At 40.7% G+C, this 16,995-nt stretch overlaps 1 protein-coding gene across 5 annotated transcripts in view; it reads right to left on the reverse strand.

The window, feature by feature from the left end:
• The window catches only part of SCFD1 (sec1 family domain containing 1), a 133,756-nt gene that overhangs the window by 51,836 nt on the left and 64,925 nt on the right, over positions 1-16,995 (reverse strand). For 3 of the 5 annotated variants that reach the window (XM_039536361.1, XM_039536363.1, XM_039536362.1), the window contains exons 15-17: positions 15,447-15,543; positions 8,812-8,882; positions 84-163 (exon numbers count right to left, since the gene is read on the reverse strand). In XM_039536361.1, coding sequence (XP_039392295.1) covers positions 84-163; positions 8,812-8,882; positions 15,447-15,543 — 248 coding nt within the window. Of the gene's footprint in view, positions 1-83; positions 164-8,811; positions 8,883-9,082; positions 9,183-13,710; positions 13,829-15,446; positions 15,544-16,995 lie in introns of those variants that run through there. The other 2 variants (XR_005597882.1, XM_039536364.1) reach the window with 2 other exon arrangements.

Genomic DNA, 16,995 nt, shown 5'->3' on the forward strand with positions numbered 1-16,995 from the left:
ATCCTGGCTGCAGTAGTTTATGTATCTGTTTTCAACTTCCCTCCAATTACCTGCAGTTTTATGAAGAAGAAAAATTAACTTACTTCCATTGTTTTATGTAGTTCAAGGGAGTAAGATTACATCCTGCATCTGTCAATGCTTTTTTGTATTGCTCCAAATCAGCCTGAAATCATAAATGGGAGAATTGAAACTGCTTTCCACTATTCTAAATCAAATTGTCCTTGCATATACAGATGACAAAATATGTAGATATTTTTCTCCTCTAAACACGTTAATAAGTAGTATAAATACAACTTATTTTGCTATTGAAAAGACAATTTAAAAAATTCAAACTAACTTTAGGAGCTGGCAAACAAAAACTATGTTTAGAGTCAGTTAAGACTGTGGCAGGACACAGCCTTCAGGTTTTCACCTCCATCTCCAACGGATACCGAAAAGCAATATGTACTCAACTTCATCAAGTTTGCAACTTGCAAGCTTGAAATGCAAATCCTTCACAGTGACTGACCTCATATGTTTTTCTATCAGTTATATCAAGACGCATCTGACCAACACATTCTATGCATTTGTGATGTTATTTGCTATCAGCTAACTATTATGGTTTTGTACCAGAGTGTAAGTTTGATGGGAATCTCATGCAACTACTGTACCATTTCCCCACATAGACCAGCAGTAGTGTTTGAACCTCCTAATCTTCAAATCCCTAGCATAAGCCCTTACTATTTGAACAAACAGGAGTAATTGTTAGCTATTTTGTTGACCAGCCAGTGGAGGAAGATTAGCCACAGGCTTTCCCAGTGGGTTACACAACCGTTTACATGTCAGGAATAGAATACTGGCAATCAGGAATCCTGGATTCTATCCCTGGATTGTGGAGAGGAGTGTAGTTTATAGAGGTTACAGATAGGATAACCGCAAGTAATTTAGTGACTGACAGGCAGTGTGGCCCACTGGATAAAATAAGGATTGGTAATGTTCGGGACCTGAGTTCTGCACCTGCAGTGACCTTGCAAAAACTCTGTTAACTTATTTAAAAGATGGTGAGGTGAGAGGGTTCAGCAGCTCTTCTATAACTGTCACTTAGATTAGGATTCATGGCTGTGGTTAATAATAAGTGCAGTGAATTGTATGTGAAATTAAAAACGCTTAGAGGTAAAATTTGAACTCCTGGTCTCTGATTTCCCCCAGACTTCAGAGAAAAGTGAAGACCAGTGCAACTTTCACAGATTTTAAGGCCAGAAGAGTGACCACTGATCATCTAGTCTGACGTTCTGTATAGCAACAGGGCATAGAACTTCTCCAAAATAATTCCTAGAGCATATCTTTTAGATCATCATCCAATTGTGACTTGAAAACTGTCAGTAATGGAGAATCCACCATGACCCTTGGTACATTGTTACAATGGTTAATAACTCCCACCCTTAAAAATGTATGCTTTATTTCCAGTCTGAATTTGTCTAGCTTCAACTTTTAGCCATTGGATCATGTTATAGTTTTCTCTGCCAGACTGAAGAACCATTAAATATTTGTTCCTCATGTAGATACTTGTAGACTGTAATCAAGTCCCCCCTTAACCTGCTCTTTGTCAAGCTAAATAGACTGAGCTCCTTGAGTATCACTAAGGCAGGTTTTCTAATACTTTAATCATTCTTGGGGCTCTTATCTAATTTATCAACATCCTTGACACAGTATTCCAGCAGCAGCTGCACTAGTGACAAATACAAAGGTAAAATAATGTCTCTTCCCCTACTCGAGATTCTTGTTTATTCATCTCAGGATTGCATTAGCTATTTTGGCCACTGCATCAAATTGGGAGCTCATATTCAGCTGATTATCACCCCGACCCCTAAATCTATTTCTAAGTCACTGCTTCCCAGGACAGACTCTCCCATCGGCAATATGGAGCACGTTCTTTGTTCCCAGATGTAGACATTTAGATGTAATTCAGCCCTCTTGGGCAAATATACGATGGCCTTTAATTACATGATCACATACTAATTGGTCCACAGGACCCCTGCCTCATTCAAAGCCACAGAAAAGACAGTGCTCACTTAATGAGCACTATTCAATATTTTGTTTTTTTCCTCATTATTCCAATTGTGACCTATGCCTTTTTTACTGCACACTATTCAAAACCTGCTCTGAAGACAGAATTATTAATTTCCTCATGGGCTTTTCTAAGGTGCTCATCACTATAGCATCTAAGTGCTTTATAAACATTTTTACAACAACTCTGAGATGAGGTAGTATTATCACCCCCATTTTGCAGATGAGGAACTAATGCACTGAGAAGATTTGCCAACCCCACCTGTAAAAACTGCCTCCAACTACTGTCTGTCTATTCACCCATTCTCTATAGCTAGAGTGGATTAATTCACCACTAGCCCATAGACTTCCTAATCCCAAATGCTACTTTCTTCTACATCTCTACCTTGATTTAACGCTGTCCTCGGGAGCCAAAAAATCTTATCGCGTTATACCATCACCCAATATAACACGAATTCGGATATATCGGGGTAGAGGTGTACCACAAATCCTGAGGTTCAGGGGTAAAAATTGCAGGTAATTACACACTAACTATCCTGGGCCTTGCTTCGTACATTCTTACCACACCTCCCACACAGCTAGGGTATTAAAATTGCACTTGGGGCTTTGTGTATTGGGTAGGTGGCAGTTTCCCAATCACTGATCTCAGGAGTAAAGGGAGTTTGCTGCCACAAAAAAAAAAATCTTAGACCTATCAGACCCCTAACATAGTGTAAATGAACTTATGAATATTTGAGAGCAAATGAAGTTAACAGACTATTTTTGGTGAAACCTGTCACAATCCGTTGCACAGTTATGGCTATGTATGGCCACTTGTCGGTCCACGGCCATCTTGAACCTGTTCAAAGGACAAGACAGCCTCCATGTTGGACCAAGTTCTTGTTAAAGGGCAGAGATGCTATCCTGCCCAGCAACACTGGTTGTGTATGCATTTCTTTTTTTTACTGGGTCATCTAAGGGTCGGGCTAGTGCCGTGTGCAGAGACCTGATCCTGCCCAGCAACTTGTGATGTCGTGTGCAACATTTTGGTGCTGTGTGCATTTTTCCCGCTCTTTTTGGGCCCGGTTATCTAAGGGTCAAACTTGTTTACTCAACTACCCCAGTGTGCCATGTGCAAATCCTGCTGGCGTGGGGTGGCAACAGCTCGTAACCTGGAGGGAGGGGGAACCAGGGAGCCAATCAGAGACCGACACAAGGGGATGAGACCTTTCAATAAAACTAGGTTTCCCCCCAGAAAATCTTGTCTTGACCATCGTCTTTTTTGGTGGAGTATCCGCGCGTTAGCTGAGGGTCTGATCAACCTTTCAGCCAGGGTCTCTTCCCGGTATAGAGCTCTCGTGTCGTGTCGTTTAACTTCATCTTGTGGATTTATCTTTTGGATCTATTTTTTGGTTTTTGGATTTTCGCTTTGGACTTGGTCCCGGTCAGCTCATCATGCTCCTGGTGTCTGTTCTGCTGGTCAGCTGCTCCTGGAGTGCGGTATTTGTCTTTTAATTTCTGGCAGTTAGTCTAGTTAGCCTCTCATTTTTCCCTTTCCCAAATTGGTACCAGCCCCAAACAATTGCACATTCGCACACTTGTACATTTGCACATTTGCCTAGCTAGCTTGTTTAATCGTTATAATTGTTATTAAATTGTTAATTGCAAACTGTTTATGTGAATTAATCACTGCTCTGTGTCCAGTAAGTGTGTTTAAACTCGGGAGCTGTCTCTACTTAGAGAGTAGCTGACCCAGGGGGTCCAGTCCCCGCGGTCTGAGTGAGTGGAATTTGCCCAGCTGCAGCCGCACCACACTCTGGATTTATCCTTTGTGTGAATGCAAGGGTGGCTGAGGCAGTGGCCCGTGGGTCTCTTTTCTGTGTTGCACCGGGCACCGCCCTGACGAACCCGATTCCTACCTTGAGAGATTGGTGTGCCTGTCTATTTGGTGGTGTGGTGAGCAGTATACAGTACATTGTTATTGGTTTGAATTTGCTTGCATTGTTTATCTGAGTCCCAGTTGGGAAGTGCCTCCTCCCCCGGTCCAAAGTGTAAAGAAATCCCTAAATAAACGCAGCCACTTGGCTTTTCAGTGTTACCCTGGTCCTGCCTGTCTTTTCCTCACTCAATACCAAGCTTGAACGAACCCCCAGCTAATTCAGACAAAACCTAAATCTAAATCCTCAGTCTCTTGCACATCTGTCCAAAAAAAAAAAAAGCCATCTTCACACAATTACTCATGATCAGAACAGCTGGTAACAAAAGTAGCATATTTTATTGTGTTCAAACTAAAACCAAAGCACATTCAGAAAATCAAAATCATATTATTTTTCCTTTGTGCAGAATAAACTGATTCTTATGTAAAAAAGAGCAACCAGACTTAAGACACTGGCAGAGAGTAGTTTCAATCAAGAATATAATTTATAGGATTACATTCTAAAACTCACTGTATAACATCCAAGTGATGTTACTGAATATAAATTACTTCATACTGTTAATTTCCTAGATTTTACTATTTCAAAGACACTGATAAAAAATCTGGGTGTACTTCGTATTAGGACTGTGCCTTCAGGTTCCAAAGGAAACCAAATAAGATGAAATGAGTAAACCTATACATATGCCCTTTAGTGCAAGAACAGAAAGAGAAAGGCAGCTCTTGCCCGACCCAAGACAGGATTTAAAAGAGAGGTCAGCAATGCAGCATGAAAATACCACAAGACGACCACGTCTTATAGTATTTTCATCCCTGTAAAACAACCTGCACCACACAGCAGTGGCCATTCACAGCCTGTATGCTACTTTGTCTCTAGTGGCAGAGTATTAACCACTGGATCTACAACATAGTCACAGACATTCTTCTTTCTCTAAAAATACCCGTGTTGCTGGAGAGCGTCTTCCTTCCCCTCACCCTCTGCATGCAAAAGGTTATGCACCAGCAAGATGTGGAATTGTGGGGTGGGAGGGAGACTTTCATACTAGGTAAATATCTAGTGCACAACAGCCTATTTGTCACTTGCAGGATTGTTGATAGGAGAAAAGAGAGGACACTCACCTTGTGCAGTAACTGGAGTTCTTCAAGATGCGTATCCCTATGGGTGCTCCATTTCAGGTGTGCATGCGCTCATCTGCCTTTGATCAAAGATTTTCAGTAGCAGTTCCCATTTGGCCCACGCACAAGCTCCAAACATACTCATGGCTTACACAGAGGATATACGTAGCTGCGTGGGTGAACCACCCTCCCTACCATGAAGTCCCACAAGATGAAATGCTGACACACAAGGGAACGGGGGTGCGTAATTGAACACCCATCAGGACACACATCTTGAAGAACTCCAGTAATTGCATGAAGTGAGTAACCTCTCCTTCTTCGAGTAGTGTCCCAATGGGTACTCCACTTCAGGTGACTTCTGAGGATTATCCACTAAAGGAAGAGGAGGCTTTGGAACTGGATCCAATACTAAAGAAAGGACTGCATACCAACAGCAGTGTCTGATCTACATTTGTGTACCAGGGTGTAGTGTTTGGATAAAAGTGTGCAGTGATGCCCAGGTTGCTGTTTTGCAAATTTCAGCAACTGAAACATTTTGTAATAGTGCCATGGAGGCTGCTTAAGATCTTGCAGAATTGGCTATTATTCTGGAGATGTGGGGGTGTGAGGAAGAAGGGAGCACTGAACATTAGCAGCCTAGTAACAAATAAGAATACAACTAGAAACCCACTTTGAACGTCTTTGGGTGGAGATTGTGGATCTTTTGGATCTATTTGCAATTGGTATAAACAGTCTAGGAGACTTTCTAAATGGTTTGGTTCTAATGCCTTTCTAAAGTCCAAAATAAGGAGAGCATCTTCCTGGTGTGGCTTTGGGAAAAAACACAGGAAGGCAGATAACTTGGTCAATGTGGAAACAGAGGAGGTTACTGTAACTGGAGGTTCTTCAAGATGTGTGGTCCCTATTTGTATTACAAACAAGGGGGCATAGACACACTATGCGCCGGAAGATTTCTGTAGCAGTATCCATTGACCCACACGTATGTCATACCTAGCTTTGTGTTCCAGGAGAAATGAGACTGTGCAGGATGGAGGGTGGGTATTGGAATACAAATAGGGACCACACATCTCAAAGAATCTCCAGTTACAGGTAAGTAACCTCCTCTTCTTCGAGTGATGGTCCCTATATGTATTCCAAATGCGGGTGAGTATTACGCAGTGATCTGTGTGGGAGGGTGAGGGGGGTGGTGAGGATGCAAGAGGTATCACAGTCTGTGGGACAGCATGGTTCATATCTGCAAATTCTGCTGCCCTATGGGTGATGGAGTAATGGGCGGTCAAGGTATGCACAGAATGCCACGTCGCTGCTTGGCAGATGTTATGTCAGGATGTGTCTGCCAGGGAGGCAGATGTGACCACCTACGCCCGTGTTGAATGTGCCATAATCTATCAGGCAGTGGAGTGTTAGCTATGCATAGCACACTTGGATGCATGCAGAGACCCACTTCGAGATGCATTGAGAATATAGGGCTTAGCCCCGGGGCCTGTCCACAATGGCCATGAACAGGCATGAAAGGCATGGGTTCTGTCGAGGCAAAAAGCAAGCACACGGCAGACGTCATAAGAACATATGAACGGCCACACTGGGTCAGACCAATGGTCCATCTAGCCCAATATCCTCTCTTCTGACAGTGGCCAAAGCCAGATGACCCAGAGGGAATGAAGAGAACAGGTAATCATCAAGTGATCCATCCCGTTGCCAATTCCCAGCTTCTGGAAAACAGAGGCTAGGGACACCATCCCTGCCCATTCTGGCTAATAGCCAGGCTATGGACCTATCCTCCATGAACTTATCTAGTTCTTTTTGGAACTCTGTTATAGTCTTGGCCTTCACAACATCTTCTGGCAAAGAGTTCCACAGGTTGACTGTGTGTTGTGTGAAGAAATACTTCCTTTTGTTTGTTTTAAACCTTCTGCCTATTAATTTCATTTCGTGACCCCTAGTTCTTATGTATGAGAAGGAATAAATAACACTTCCTTATTTACTTTCTCCACATCAGTCATGATTTTATAGACCTCTATCATATTCCCCTCTTAGTCGTCTCTTTTCCAAGCTGAAAAATCCCGGTCTTAATCTCTCCTCATATGGAAGTTGTTCCATACCCCTAATCATTTCTGGTGCCCTTTTCTGTACCTTTTCCAATTCCAATACATCTTTTTTTGAGATGGGGCAACCAGATCTGCATGAAGTATTCAAGATGTAGACGTACCATGGATTTGTATAGAGGCAATATGATATTTTCTGTCTCATCTAACCCTTTTTTAATGATTCCCAATATTGTTAGCTTTTTTGACAGCCGCTGCACATTGAGTGGACGTTTTCAGAGCACTATCCACAATGACCCCAAGATCTCTTTTCTGAGTGGTAACCGCAAATTTAGACCCCATCATTTTATATGTATAGCTTGGATTATGTTTTCCAATGTGCATTACTTTGCATTTATCAACGTTGAATTTCATCTGCCATTTTGTTGCCCGGTCACCCAGTTTTTTGAGGTCCCTTTGTAGCTCTTCACAGTCTGCTTTGGACTTTACTATCTGAGTAGTTATGTATCATCTGCAAATTTTGCCACCTCACTCTACTTCTTTTCCAGATCATTTATGAATATGTTGAAAAGTACTGGTCCCAATACAGACTCCTGGGGAACACCACTATCTACCTCTCTCCATTCTGAAAACTGACCATTTATTTCTCGAATGCAGGGACTTGTCCACAAGATGCGGCTTAAGATGGAAGACTGGGAAGTGAATTGATTAGTTGAGGGTGGTCTCTGAGTTCCACCTCAGGAGGAATTTGGGGTGAAGGGTGTAAGGAAACCTTGTCTTTATGAAAAACCACATATGCAGGGGGTGGGGTGGGGTGAATTGACCATCATAGCTGCCAATTCACTGACCCGCCTAGCAGAAGTGATAGCCAGGAGGAAGATGACCTTCCTGAAGAAGTGGGAGAGGGAGCATGTGGCCAGAGGCTCAAAGGGGGGGCCTGGTGAGGACAGAGACCACAAGGTTGAGGTTTACGGGGGGTGGGGGGGGGGCAAGGCGGGAAGCTGTTCAGTAACCCTTTCAAGAAGTGGGTGGTGGTGGGATGAGTAAATAACAGGCTCCAGTCCATAAGTGGACCCAGACAGGCCTGAGAGTAAGGCCTGATGTCTTAAGTTCCCGGAGGTAGTCCAGGACAGTAGGGATCGAGACGGTGTTAAGGGGGAGGTGAGGGCACTGAGCCAGGAAGTGAAACATTTCCAGTTCGCCAAGTGGAGACATTTTTCATCTTCTGGTTCTAATGGTGATATTGTCAGAGCTGATGGGAGAGTGTAAAGCATCGGTGCGGAGGGTGAGGGAACCCATATTGGAAGCAGTCTCTTGATGGAGATATAATCACTGTAGAAGTGGATGGGCTTGATGGAGGGGGTGATTCCGAATATGGAAAGGCCCGGGTCCAGCTACGGTTCCGGATCTCCCTGGTGTGAGTGATATTCTTACTATTTGAATCATATCCACATTATCCTGATCCAAGTGTTTAGCTATATTTCATAACTGGGCAGTGATATCTCTGGTAGTAATAAATACTTCTGTAAAACTTTGACTGTAGATTCAATCCTACAAGACTGTACTATATTTTTCTTGAGAAGAAAAAGCAGGTGTTTGGCACAGGCATTCATTTAATTCCTTATGAAATACCAATTTAGCACAAATTTTGCAAACAATTAATTTTGTTTTATTAAGATCCAAAGAACATACCTCTGACGGTGCCTGCACTGAGTTTATGTAATAGATAAGAAACAATCGCATCTTGTCTTCTGGAGTTCCCGCTGTGGAGGAAAAACAAGGGTTTCTTTTTTCAAATCAAGTTATAAACTATACTACTAGGTAGTGTACTATTCTGTATTACATATATTGAGCCCTTGGATCATAACAATAATTGTAATGAGTTTAGAAAAGGTTATACAACAAACAATGTTTATGTTGTCTATGAAGTGATAAATACCCATTCAACAACTTCACTGAAAATCTGCTTTAGAATAGCTCAAAACCTCTGAAGAGTAGTTATATATAATAACTGTTTTGGCTTGGAGTAGTTCTGCTGGGGTAATCCATGAAGTATCAAACTTCTGTAGTAGTAGAAGACAGAGCATATCATAATTACTTTTACTTTATGAGTTATTCAGTTTTGCTACAAAGACCTAAATGAAATGAAATCTTTACTCTCATAAGCTCAGAAATTTACATGAGGCTTCAGCCAAAAAAAAAAATCTTAATATCTCCCACACATTTATAGGTTTTTTTTCATTTTGTTGCCCATGGGAATGTCATACCATCTGGATCCCAACAATATCTAGGATTTCATAATTTCCTCTGTCCTACTCATTTACTCTGTTCTTCACCTCTCTTATCCAGGAGTCAAAATATAAGTTCTCTGTCACTCCCATAAGTGTCTGTATACACATGAGTGCACAGGACTTAATATAAATGCATGAAACTTGGAAATGGAAATGCAACCAAAACAGAAGTGATCAGCAAAAACGAGGATGGCACACAAAGTTGCAAAAGTCTTTCCTCAAATTGAAATGTGTGTTTTGGGATGGAGGAAAGGAGGTGGCAGATACAAGTTCTGATTTCTCTAGAAAAAATAATACAAATTTCACGTAGAATGGAAATGGTACCTGAAATATGACAGTAAGTCCTGCGGGTATCTGATACAAATAAACAATGCAAACATCTGGCATATAGAAAACGATTGTCAATTCTTTAAAAAATAATGTATTGATGTTGTTGCAAAAATAGAGTAAACATAAGTAAAGTATCAGTGGCACAAGAGAGAAAGTACAAAGTTAACACTTTAAACACTTGTTTCCAGATATGTTTAGAAAAGCCCAACTACATATTTTATTGGACTAGAGCAGGGGTAGGCAACCTATGGCATGCATGCCAAAGGCGGTACGCAAGCTGATTTTCAGTGGCACTCACACTGCCCGGGTCCTGGCTTCCAGTCTGGGGGGCTCTGCATTTTAATTTAATTTTAAATGAAGCTTCTTAAGCATTTACTTTACATACAATAGTTTAGTTATATATTATAGACTTATAGAAAGAGACCTTCTAAAAACATTAAAATGTATTACTGGAACGCGAAACCTTAAATTAGAGTGAATAAGTGAAGATTTGGCACACCACTTCTGAAAGGTTGCCGACCCCTGGACTAGAGTAATGCTTTACTTTTCAGTTGAAATAAGACTACTGAACAAGAGACATTTGGTATTGCTGATCACTGTCTATTTGGAAATTTACTGAAGCAGGGTATCCTTGGCTAGACATTATTCAAGCCTCCCTACTTATGCCAAGCAAACACTATAAATATAGCCATTTTGCCATTTTTACTTACACACACACACACACACACACACACACACACACACACACACACACACACACACACACACAGTCTCCAGCTCCTTTACTGCATATGTGGATATGCTAACAAAATAGATATTCTGTTAAATTAAAAAAAAATTGTAGAATCAGATGAAGTTGCTCAGACTTCTTTCCAAATGCCATAATAGCTTCAATAAGCAAAGTCAACGTAATGAGCAACACAATATGCTTGTAAAATAGGAAGTATGCTTAATGTCATTTTTATGCACATTTGCATGAAGCTCAGATTATGGCACATTTTTAGAAGTAAAACAATTTTTAAAAATATAACAAATTTGTTGGTACGTTAGCTACCAATTATGTATAAGTATGTGCCAATTCTGAAGACCACTGCCGTTTTCTCTGAGGAAAATTATACAGCATTTAGACTATGAAAGTTGACAATACAACATTGTCTAGATAAAACTTTTATGGATAGGTTGTTACCTACTACACTCAAATGCAAGTCTTTGAGAGGGAAAATAAATTATATACGGTACAAACTCCTTCCTACTACCTTGTTAGTCATCTGCATTTCATTTCAAGCTACCTGTAAGTTGGATACACATTGGATTCAAGTCTTAGCATCAGCATCACCACTACATTCTTGTGCATCTATTCTCATTTAGAATCACACCCCTAGCATTTATTAGCATAAGTTATTTATGTGCAAAAATGTGATTATTTGTGTTGTGGTACTGCCTAGGAGTCCGCATCACTGACCATGACCCCAACAAAAGACAGTCCCTGCTGATGTCACAAGATTGTCTGGGGCCAAAATTGGGATATGTGTGCTATCACTCTGCCGCAGTTAGGGAATCCCATTGCTGCAAAGCCATCCACTATTTTACGCACATTACCAAGAGTCACAGTCCTTCGTAGCAGGATGCGATTAATGGCTCTGCACACTTGCGTTAAGCGCAGCCCCAGTGGTGGACTTCCCAACTGCAAACTTATTTGTGACTGACTGGGTAGCAGTCTGGAGTTGCTAGCTTCCGCATAGTGATTTCCATGTGCTTCTCCACCAAGAGGGCAGCTCTCATCTGGTGTCCTTGCACTGCAGTTCTGGGGCGAGCTCCACACACAGTTCCTGGAAGGCGACTTTCCATATCCAAAAGTTCTGCAGCCACCGCTCATCATCCCAGTCCTGCATAACTATGAATCATGGGACGTTGAGCCCGCACCCATGATGCACTGCAATCCACTCCACCTTCCCACAACTCCTAGTTACATAAGGTGGCAAGTAGCAGAATTGAATAGCTACCCACAGTGCACTGCTCTCACTGTTGATGCTAGAGCACCAACTGTGGATGTGCTCTGCCAACATGCACAAGCGATATAATTATAGAGGTTTTTGATCATTGGTGTAACTTGCATTGACAAAACTGTAATGCAGACAAGACCTCAGTCTCACTATCTTTCCCTGACCCAATGACTATTCATTGTCATTCATCCTGGTAATTCATAATCATTCATGATGACACTAAATAAGCCAATGGGCCAGGACAGAGTGTGAGAATGCTTCTTTAGCCTGGTGTCTAGAGAATACACCTTGGATTTGGGACATCCAGGTTCAAGTCCCTGCTTCAATGACTATTTATACAAAAACAGCTCCAACAGGACAGATAGAGAAAGACTCACATCAGAATATCCCATTGCCTAGGGCACAATCACAATGCGAGACACCACCTCCTCCTAACTGCTGTTTTCTGAACCTAGTTTCATTTACATTTGTTAAAATGACTAAAATCTACAGAAAAAATGCAAGGTTTAACTAAACATTTCATTCAACCTGCTTCAAAATGTTTTCTGACTTTTCAATTCACCAAAAATTTCTGAAAAAAATTTGTTTTCCATTAGACCCAAAACAAAAATATTTCAATTTTTCAGAGTTGCCAGAGAAAAATCCATTATTTGCAGTTTTACTTTACACCCCTTCTGCTCTGCCACTGTTATAGTCCATCTCACTTTCACTGTTGCTCCTTGCCCTCCTCAACAATCAATACTGTACACAAGTGTCATATCCCATAACTTTCACTTGCTTGCTATCACTGAAACTTTACTGTCTATCTCTCACTGTTTCAGAAGCTGCACCATGGAGGTTCTACCCTCTCATTCTCCCATACTGTAAGCTGCAGTGGCCTTGTTTGGCTTTTCTTCTCATCTGCCATTTTCAGTACATCCCACTTCCTCCCTTCCCTGGAGGTCTATTCTAACAAAACTCTTCTCTCACCTCTGTCCTTGTCAACATAATTAACAACTTTCTCCTGCTCTTGATTTCAATGTCAGGTTTAGCTCCTCCTCTGTATCACTATACCGTCTGCAACTTAATTATGGCTCCACCTCTCACTTATTCTTAATCAAGGACTGGATCTTCTATCTACTGAGGTGGAACTCAACTGACCAGGCAGTTCATGGTGAAGACATCCTCTACCATTTCCCCTCAGCTCAGAGTTTCCTTCTCTCCAATCACCACCTTATTGACCCATATTTTTCTTTTTTCCAGTCATTTCCACCTTCTGGGACCACTAATTTTCTGATTTTCTCAGCTCTCATTAGTCTTCCTTCTTTCCCCTCTTAACCCATCATCTGGGTTAGATCATCATACAAACATCTGCCATTTTTGTCTGTTTGAGGTGGCACTAAGGTCCACCTGCTTACCATCTTTGATGCAATCCATTCATTGCTTCCTCGGTGTTCCTCAGGGTCTCCTTCCTACCACCCTCTCTCCTGCTATGCTATCTTCCCCAAGTTCTCTTTATTCATCTGCTCTATGTGCCTGAAGCAGTGAAGTCATACTTCCTGGATTTTGCCAGCCACATAATGAACTTTGATTTCCATCCTAATGCTTTCATTTCACAATCTGTCCCTTCGTGTATCTCTCTTCAAACACATATAGGCACTGAACCTGCCATTTCTTTACGGCCCAGGCTTGTGTACTATACAGTATAGAGAGGTACAATTGTTTTATATAATTGGGCTTTCAGTTTCAGTGGCATATGCTTGTCATACGCAACATCTGAGATGTTATTCCTCACTCTTCCAGCATTTGCCAGTCTAGACTGTATCTCACATTCAAGCTCACTGGTTATCTGTTATCCAGCTGCTCAGGTGCTTGAACTGCTCAGTCTAGCTTAGTCATACTCCATTAATCTCTATATCCAGTTTCCCCGTGCACCTTTCCTGACCCAAATGACCTCACTCTTAGTTGTACTCATTTTTATTCCATACCTACTTAGCCGTTCACACCACTGGTTTACTATTTTCTTTATATCTTCTTTTGAGGATGCCCTCATTACTTTGTCATCTCCATGTAGCAGCAGCTTCTCACCTTTTCTCACTGGAACTGCTGATAAAGTCCATCAATATGAAAAAAAGCAGCAGGTTTAGGGCCAACTCCTGGTGCAATCTGAATTTCACTTCAAAGGAGCTTGTTGTTTCAAAACATTTTTGCATCATTATATAGAGCATTCACTATAGTTATTAAATCCTCAGACACAACCTATTTTCTCATAACAGTGTGAGCATTCTTCTGTCCACTTTAATGTATGGCTTTTCTAGATCTGTAAAAGCCCAGAAGCTATCCTGCTAGTTTCCGCTTTCATGGATGCTTCCCTTCTTATGTATTAGAACCAAAATAGGCTTGTAATTGATCTTCGGGAATTCTTTTGTCTCTCCATACAGCTTTAACCACTATGCTCATCCATTTTATTCCTCTCTTACCCAGGACTTTCACCAGACCCACTGTCAGTTCATCTCATTGTTAAAATACTCCTTCAAGGCCTCCCTCAGCTGAATAGCTCCCCCGTTGAGCTCCTCTTATAGCCTTGTGTTCATAAGGCACAGTACAATACTGAAGAGCAATTGAGGATCCATGCTTTCTGACAGAGATTGGCTTGCAGGTTACCAGTTGAAAGGCATCTGGAAACCTAGTAGGGTGCCCATGGAATGATGAGCTTGAGAAATCTGCATCATGTGACACTGAACCTGCCCTTATGAGACATTGCAAGCCCTTCCCAAAACATTCTCCTAACTGCTCTCTACCCAAGCTTCTCTCTTAACCTCTCCATCCTTCACCAACTCCCAATATAGTGCCTTCTTTCATGCCCTAGATATGCTTTGAACAAACTCCAAATTAAAGTACTACAAGCACAGTTTTATTCACTTCAAGAACTGTTTAAACACTTATTTTGCAAAACATGTTCTGTTGTACTGCTTTTTAGCAAGGTAAGCTCTTTAGTGATTTTGTAGCACACTTAGTTATTTCCAGTGCCATATATACTGAGAAGATAATGTAATAAATATTAATTGTGCGTAAAATTCAATGTCTAAATATTTACTTGACCCAATAAGCTTTGACCCGCAGTAACTGTCTTTATGAGACTATTTTACAGATAATATATAGATACTTATGTTCACAGCTATCAATAGTGATATATTCATGTTCAGTCATGAATAAATTGTTACTATTTCCAGTCTTTACCCAGCATAACTTTCTGTAAAGCTTTTGCACAGACCTCTACCAGTCAGCTACTGACTTATTTTTCTTGCATGGCTTTCTGCCTTTTCTCTTCATTTAGTACATAACAGATTAGAACTGTGTGAGAAAAAAAACAAACTATTCCACTATGCAGCCCCATATTAAGAGAAATGACTGAAGCACAAGATGGTTAAAATATGTACCTTAGTACTGTCACTTGACAAGCTCTTTTGGTTTTAGAGCCACAAAAGGTTTTGTAGAAGAGGCAAAATTCCAGTCATGATTTTGGATTTATTTAATCTAAAGAGTGAATTCCCTAGCTGTTTTAAAAACCTCTTCTCATTACAAGTGTACTGTATATTCACTCCACTAATCTGACTGATCATCAAGTGAGATGGAAAATTACAGAGTCAATGGGCCCCTACTTGATTCTCCATCAAAAACAGATAAACTTGGTTTATACCAAGTTCAGATTTTCAGTACTTACCATCAGGGTCAGAAATCATGTCCAAGAGAGATTTATCGAGAGTGGACTTGCTCATTATTTTTTCCTCATACTCAAAATACACATCCAGTTTCCGTGCCTGTTCAAGAATAAATGTTAAAATTAAAATGATTACATTGTGAAAATATACCTCCCTAGTTTAAGATGTAGAGAGATTAGTTGATCACTGCTACTTTCAAATTATTCACTTTTCCTATTTAGTGAAGGAAAAAAAATTAAATCACTCAGCATGAGAATCACTCAGTTTTTCATTATGATCTAAACACAAAAATACTTCCGGGCCACCTTAGTGTAGAAAGTGAATCAATCCTCCCAATAATTTTGTTCAATATCAGTATTGTTCCTTTGAATCAATATATTAGGGTGCAGAACAAAAAAATCTTAAAACTAAACAAATGACCAAAAAATAATGGTTTGGGCAAAAGCCAGACAGAAACTGTGTTTTGAGCTGGACAATAGGCAACAATGTATCGTTACTTATGGTGCTGTATCACAATCGCCAAAGCAGACATATCAGAATGTTGCAATGTATTGTTGTGAAAGATTAGGTTAAATCTTCAGCATATTTTAAGTAAGTGTCAACAAAGTAATTAACTAATGTGCTATCCAGATAAACATAGCAGGTCCCCAAACATAGGAAGACATGATTCCAGAGAAAAAGTCTGCAGTCTTCCATAAAAATGATGAAGGCTAGCGTTAAGATCACTACGTCATCTGACAATATAGCAGGAATTCATTAATATTAAGGCAGAAGACTTTGGAATAAGGTCATTTGGTTGGAAAAGATGTCTCCCTATTTCAACACCAAGTTTTTACATAATCATTAGGCCAAATTCTATAATTCCTTTCTTAGGAGAAACTAGGCATCCATCACTTGTACTGAGCAAGGCTGGTGTCCTGTGGATAAAATGGTATGTTATGAGATCATGTAATTAAAGACAGTATCATAATGCCTATGCACAAGAGGGACAAGTTAAAGATGAATAGGCAACCCATACAACCAGCATTTTCTATCTTTCAAGTGCTTGATTTTGTAACCTAAGTAATGTAATCAGGAATCCCAAATCCAGCAGTAGTGGCTGGGTATCTCTGACTACCTAAGTAGGGTTAGAGCTGATCCCTACTTGGATAGGAAACCTATCCCTCTACTGCAAGATGTAAGAAGTCAGAAGCAAGATGGGTAGATGAGCTTTTTTTTTTTGGGCCAGAAGCTGGGAAGGGCAACAAGGGATGGATCAGTTGATGATTACCTGTTCTGTTCATTCCCCCTGGGGCACCTGGCATTGGCCATTGGAAGACAGGATGCTGGGCTAGATGGACATTTGGGTTGACCCAGTATGGCCGCTTTTATACTTTAAATGTAATTTTCGAATTATTTTATGAAAGAAAAACAAAAAATTCTATTATGTGCAACTGAAACCCTTATCATGTGTCATTAAGGTTTACAACCTTTAGCTCTGCAACAGACTGCTACCACTTGAGTTACAAGACTAAATACATTGGCTGGCAACAGGAAAAAGCTGTTATTCCA

The sequence above is a fragment of the Mauremys reevesii genome, linkage group 4 (assembly GCF_016161935.1).
Source record: "Mauremys reevesii isolate NIE-2019 linkage group 4, ASM1616193v1, whole genome shotgun sequence".
NCBI lineage: Eukaryota > Metazoa > Chordata > Testudines > Geoemydidae > Mauremys > Mauremys reevesii.